The 7,170-nt window shown below is 35.5% G+C and overlaps 1 protein-coding gene across 1 annotated transcript; it reads right to left on the bottom strand.

The window, feature by feature from the left end:
- Positions 1-1,143: 1,143 nt before the first annotated feature.
- LOC108464990 (uncharacterized) lies at positions 1,144-1,592 on the bottom strand. Its single transcript, XM_017765288.1, has 2 exons — positions 1,332-1,592; positions 1,144-1,230 (listed from the first exon to the last, which is right to left on the bottom strand). Exons 1-2 carry the CDS (start codon positions 1,590-1,592, stop codon positions 1,144-1,146), a joined length of 348 nt encoding a protein of 115 aa, XP_017620777.1.
- Positions 1,593-7,170: the final 5,578 nt, after the last annotated feature.

The following is a 7,170-nucleotide window of genomic DNA, read 5'->3' as shown; positions in this document are numbered from 1 at the left end:
ATGTGTGAGGGCTGTTGGGCGGTTGGGCATGCTGCGTGCAATGGAGCTGGGACTGTTGGGCGAGTGCTGGCCGATCAACTGGGCAATGCTGCTGCTAGGTGTTCAGCTAGGAGGTTTCGACACTTAAGGGTTTGGGTGTTTTTAGAGTGAATGGTGAATAAATGAAAATAAGAATAGATGTTTGATATTAAATTATTTAATAATTAAAATATTCTAATTCTAATTCTACTGAAAGTTAACAACAATTAATAATTAAATATATGCATATTAAATTATCATTGCTATTAATTTATTAAAACAAAAATAAAATATGATTAAAATTAAAACTAATCCTAACTCTATAAAAGTTGATAATAATTAATATATATTATAATGGATATAATTATATATTAATAATTATCATCTTTTTATAAAAAACATTTAATCTAGAAGCCTTTTGAAAATATTTACAAAAGAGGCATCTAATTTTTATTATTTAAGAAAAGAGCAACCAAATTTTAAAATAATTCAATTAAGTCCCTAAACTTAATGAAAATTTGAAATTGAGTTGTCATTTAAAACTTGGATCAAAATTGACCCTTTTTATTTGAAAAACCAAAAAATTAATTTTCTATTTAGGGAATAATTTCTCGAAAAATTATGTTAAAATCAGTTCCCAGGAAAGATTGGAGGGGTCACAAGTGGCCCCACTTAAGTTCCAATCTCCTAGACAGAATTTATTTAAACATACTAATCTTGAAAATATACCCTAAATCATTTATTAAAAAGAAAAATAAGAAAATTTAAACATCCGATAAAATGAACGAATTTTGAGTCTGTTTAATTTTATCTCCCCAGTATTGTTTCAGACATTGAGCATTAACTTGAAAATTACCTCCCTTACCTTGGAGCTCAACAACTCCGTATGGATAGACGCGATGAATCGTAAATGGGCCGGACCAACGTGATTTTAGTTTACCTGGAAAGAACCTTAATCTGTAATTAAATAACAAGACTTACTGACCTACTTCAAATTCTCGAACTCGAATGTGCTTGTCATGTCGTTTCTTAAGTCTCTCCTTGACTAATTTGGCATTTTCATATGAGAACATTTAGAATTCCTCTAGCTCATTGAGTTGGAGCATCTGTTTCTCTTTCGCAAGCTTAAGATCCAAGTTGAGTTGTCGAAGAGCCCAGTAACTTTTGTGCTCTAACTCCAAAGACAGATGACAGACTTTCCCAAAGACCAACCTGTAGGGTGACATCCTTAAAGGTGTCTTGTATGCTGTTCTGTAAGCCCATAAAGCATCATCTAGTCTTTTGGACCAATCTCATCAGTTTGGGCAAACTACCTTCTCAGGTATGCCTTTGGTCTCCTTGTTTGCCAATTCAGCCTGCCCATTGGTCTGCAGATCGTAAGCTGTAGCGACCTTGTGTTTTACTCCATTTTTATCTAATAACCATTTCATCCACTTGTTTACAAAATGAGACCCTTCATCACTGATGACGGCTCTTGGGGTTCCAAACCTTGTGAACACATGTTTCTGCAAAAACCTTATCACAACCTTAGTATCATTTGTCGGATATGCCTCTGCCTCAACCCACTTAGACATGTAGTCTACAGCTACCAAGATGTACTTGTGGCCAAAAGACAGAAGGAAAGGACCGAGAAAATCAATACCTCAAACATTGAATAATTCTACCTCAATGATGTTCATTCGAGGCATCTCATTTCTGCTGGTGACATTTCAGACCCTTTGACATCTATCACAACTCTTTACGTAGGCATATACGTCTTTGAATAGTGTTGGCCAAAAGAATCTAGCTTGCAATACCTTGGTTGTAGTACGTGTACCTCCAAAATGTCCCCCACTCGGAGCTGAGTGACAATGGTATAAAATCTTATGTACTTCATCTTCTGCTACACATCTTCTGATCATTTGATCTACACACTTTTTAAACAAATACGACTTTTCCCAGAAATAGTACTTCACATCGTGAAGAAACTTTTTCTTTTGATGATACATTTGATCAATCAGCATCAAACCACAAGCTAGAAAGTTAGCAATATCAGCAAACCAAGGGGTATTATGGACATGATTTACCTTTAGTATGTGCTCACCTGGAAACATCTCTCGAATTGGTATAAGAGGAGAGTTCCTTTCTTGCGGCTCCAATCTAGACAAGTGGTCTGCTACTTGGTTTTCCACTCCCTTTCGATCTTGAATTTCTAAATCGAACTCTTGAAGTAGAAGTGCCCATTGGATCAATCTCGACTTAGCATCTTTCTTGGCAAGTAAATGTAATATCCTGAATTAGGGCTTAATCGGAATAGTGGTTTCGTGACCAAAAATTCGAGAAAGAAATAATTATTTTATAATTATTTTGATGATTATGATATGATTGCATGATTGTGTGAAAATTTCGTGATGAAATTCTATGCCTAAAGTGCTTAAATTGAAAGTAGGGACTAAATCGAATAAGTTGCAAAATTTGCATTCTAGAAGTTTTTAGTATGAAATTGCATTGAAATATTAATTAGGAGGTCTTAAATAGCAATTTGACCAATTTTAAGTTCATGGACAAAATTAGGACATGGAAGGAATTTTTGAAAGTTTAGTAAGGAGGGGCATTTTGGTCATTTGGATATTAAATGAAATAAAATGGGAAAAATAACAAAAAATTGGTCATCATTCTCCTTAGTTGTTGCCGAATTCTCCCTCTCTCCATAGCTAGGGTTTTTTCAACTTTCAAGCTCCATAGTAAGTGATTCCAAGCCCCGTTTTTAATGTTCTTTACGTTTTTGGAATCCCGAAAGCTCGATTAAGCTTATGCTAGCAATAATTCAACCTAGGGTTTATATTTGGAAAAATACCCATAGGTGAAAATTGTGTATTTTGATGTTTTATGATAGAATATGGGGTTTTAAATTATGTTAGACAACTTGTGCTACTCGGTTTTGAGTGAAAACGAGTAAAAGGGCTTAATCGGCAAAAATACCTAATAGTCACAAGTATATGTTAGAGTGAGAATTTGATGTTGCCATAGAAGGGAAAAGTGATCAGCATGTTATAAAACATAAGAATAAGGAATAAAGTTTAATTCCCGAGCCTAGGGGAAAAAGTGTAATTATGCAAAAGTTTAGGGGCAAAAGTGTAATTTTCCAAAGTTCGTATTAAATGTTGTTTTGACGAATGTATGTATTAAATAAGATTAATTTGGTATTATAGATCAAGAGAAACGAGATTCAAGTCGCGATCGAGGAAAAGAAAAGATTGTGGACTAAATTGCAAAATCTTTATATTTTGGTACCAAGGTAAGTTCATGTGTAAATAATGTAGCATAATTGTTATTTTTAAGTTATTGATGTTAATTATATGATATGCTGATTTTTAATAGTGAAATATTATGCTTTGTGGTTAATGTTGAATAATATGCAAATTATGTTTACTACTTGATAAATATGAATTGCTACCGAGTATCGGTTCCGATATTCCATGGAAGACGACAAATGTGAGATAGAGGGAAAAAACCCGTTTGAACCTTAGGAATAGATTAGGATACAAGTGACATGTCACTAGGATGGTTGAGCATCCGAACTCGTTGAGTTGAGTTCGAGTTCACTTATCGATGCAAATGTCCGAACTCGTTGAGTTGAGTCTGAGTTCGTGAGATGTAACTAGGCATCCGAACTCGTTGAGTTGAGTCCGAGTTCATTTATGGATGCGAACGTCTGAGCTTGTTGAGTTGAGTCCGAGTTCACTTAGGGGCGGGTTACATGATTTCTTGATTATATATGTGGCACTTATGTGCAAATTATCCATGTATCCGAGTTATATTTCGATGTGTTCAACGGGTGAAATTTCTAGTTTAATGGAAAAGCACTTAAGATATAAGTGATGTTTTGGGTAAGTGTTGTGAAATGGACACTTTGGACAGGTGTATTCTTAACCCTCGGGATGGAAATAGATACAACAACGATAAGATCGTAAGATGATGAATGATATTTAGAAATGTGATAAATGTTTTGGTGATACCATGTTAAGGTTGTTTGGTATGATTGTATTGTTATGTTACTTGTTATTTGCATATGAACTTACTAAGCATTTATGCTTACTCCTTCCTTTTCATTCACTGTAGTTTTGAACAAGCCGCTCTCAGAATCGGGACAGTCGAAAGTTCGATCACACTATCCAAAGGACTTTTATCTTGGTAAATGGCTTGTACAACTACTTAAGTATGGCATGTATAGCAATATACCTATTTGGTGTAAATAAATTTATGATATCGCCATGTTTGGTTGAGAAAATGTTTTATACTGATAAGTCATGGTGATGGCTAATTTAGATCATGTTTGATATCATGGAAGTTTAATAGGTTATCTAGTTCATAAAAATTCATGGAAAGACGAAACTTGCCTTAAAACAGAATATTGCTGCAGCAATGACATGAATTTGAAAAATCACTAAAAATAGTATAAATGGAACTAAATGATGAATAAGTTATGAAATTTAAGCTTAATGAGTCTATTTTCATGTGGATTGAACAAAAAAGGCATATAAATTATATTTTATGAGATATTTAAACTTTTGTGAAACAGGGCCAGAGTGATTTCTGGATCCCCTATTCTGACTTTAAAAATTCATAATAAATTTTAGAAAAATAATTAGAAGTTATTATTTATATGTACAGATTTATTATTGAGTCTAGTTTTAATAAAGAGAAACCTCATAGTCATTGAAATTATGTATAAAGAGATATATGATTAGTAATAAACAGAGGTTAGAGCAGTCAAACCCTGAAATAGGGGAGACTTTAATTAATAAACTGTACTAATTGGCCCAACAAAAAATTCTAGAAAAAATTTAGTAAATAGATATATGAGTCTAGATTCATAGAAAATTTACGTATCTTGATTTCAAGTTTGGTAACTCGAGATATGATTTTTCTTGTAACTGTGACGCGGGTAGCTAGAAAGCTGTGAGTGTAGAAACAAATGATTTGAAGTTCTTAATTTGATAAATTATGTTCGGTAACCCCTCAAGCTCGACTCCGACGATGGTCTCGGGTGTGGGGGCATTACATTTAGTGGTATCAAAGCAGGTTTACTCGGTTCTCGGACTACGTGTTGTATGTACGAATTTTTTCTATACATGCCATATGTATGAATTGTGATAGTGTGACGATTTCTGACCTTTTTAAATGATTTTTATATAGTAAATGGATCCCGATCCAGCTGTGGCAGATGAAGTAGAGAGTAATGCACCAGCTCTGGCTGAAGGAGCAGCACCGACTGAAAATCCACCTCCTACTTTTGGTCAGGGAGGAGGAGAAAGGGATCGGGAAGCCTTTCTCCAAATGATGAGTGCATGGTACACTGAGTTCGTTCGTACGAACCCAAATGTACGACCTCCCCCACCTCCCCCAATTCCTCAACCTATGCTTCCGATGCCTCAAGGAGTGGATATGATAAAATTTCATAGAACCCCCGTTGATTGAATTCGTAAACAAGGGGCTGAAGAATTTAGAGCAAATATTGATGATGATGCAGAGAAAGCGGAGTTCTGGCTTGAAAATTCTATCCGGGTATTTGATGAATTATCTTGTACACCTGAAGAATGTTTAAAATGTGCTACATCTTTGTTGAGAGATTCAGCCTATAATTGGTGGAAGACTTTGATTTGATGGTACCGAAAAAGAGGGTAACACGGGAATTCTTTCAAGAAGAGTTTGGAAGAAATATATTAGTGAAAGATTTATTGATCGAAATCTAAAGAGTTTCTTGAGTGAAGCAAGGTAATATGACATCTCGAATATGAAAGAGAGTTTGTTCGATTAAGTAAGTATGCAGGAATATGTTCCTCTGAAGCCAAGATGTGCCGACGATTTGAAGACGGGCTCAACGAAGACATTAAGGTATTTGTCGGGATCCTTGAACTGAAAGAAATGGTAGTACTGGTTGATCGAGCTTGCAAGGCTGAAGAACTACTTAAAGAGAATAGAAAGGTAGAGGCTGAGACACGAAATTGGAAGAAAAGGCCAATGAGTAAGGCACCTTCACAGTAACCCAGAAAGTCAAGAAATATGAATCCTCGTTCCCAAGTTTCAGCTGGGCAATCATATGAAAATTTTAAGAAGCAGAATGTGGATCCTAAATCTCAGAATACTTCTGCAGCCAGTGTAGGGAACTCGAGATTTGTTAAACCCGAGTGCCAGCGATGTGGTAAAAATCATTTTGGTCCGTGCAGAGAAAATGAATGTTTTCGATGTGGTTCTCCGAATCATTTTATTAGAGACTGCCCAGAGAGAGCTGAGAAAGAAAAATTTCAGAGTGTAAAAGCTAGTGGTACAGACTTGAGGGGAAGGTATCCAAGAAAAGCTGGAAGTGAAACAAGCAGTAAGAATGTAGCCAGAGATGCAGCAGTTAGATCTGAAAGAAAAGCTCCGGCTAGAACTTATGCTATTAAAGCGCGTGAAGATGCTTCCTCACCCGATGTGATTACCAGTACATTTTCTCTTTATGATATTAATGTTATTGCTTTGATTGATCCTAGTTCTACTCATTCATATGTATGCATGAAATTGGTGTCTAGTATGAATATACCTGTTGAGAACACAGAATTTATGATTAGAGTGTCGAACCCGTTAGGCAAATGCGTGATAGTTGATAAAGCAAGCAAGAAATGCCCTTTAATGATTCGGGGTCATTACTTTCCGGCCTACTTGATGTTGTTGTCGTTTGATGAATTTGATGTTATTTTGGGTATGGATTGGTTGACATTGCATGATGCTATAGTAAATTACAAAGAAAAGGTTATAGAATTAAAGTGTGAAAACGGTGAAACTCTGCGGGTTGAATCAGATAAATCAGAGGCATTGTCTAGTGTGATTTCTTCGATGTCGGCTCAAAGATATTTGAGAAAGGGTTATGAAGCTTATTTGGCGTATGTAATTAATACAAAAGAAGTTGAAAAGAAAGTTGAATCGGTCTTGGGTTGTGTGTGAATTTGCGGATGTATTTCGAATAATTGCGGGTTTGCTTCGGTCGGGGAAGTAGAATTTGGTATTGATTTGATACCGAACACTCCGATCTCGATTGCTCCATATAGAATGGCACCAACAGAGTTGAAAGAATTAAAGTCGCAGTTGCAAGAGTTGACTGATAAGGGCTTTGTGAGACCAAGTTTTTCA

The sequence above is a fragment of the Gossypium arboreum genome, chromosome 1 (assembly GCF_025698485.1).
Source record: "Gossypium arboreum isolate Shixiya-1 chromosome 1, ASM2569848v2, whole genome shotgun sequence".
Classification (NCBI taxonomy): domain Eukaryota; kingdom Viridiplantae; phylum Streptophyta; class Magnoliopsida; order Malvales; family Malvaceae; genus Gossypium; species Gossypium arboreum.
This window is presented reverse-complemented; position numbering and strand designations above follow the sequence as displayed.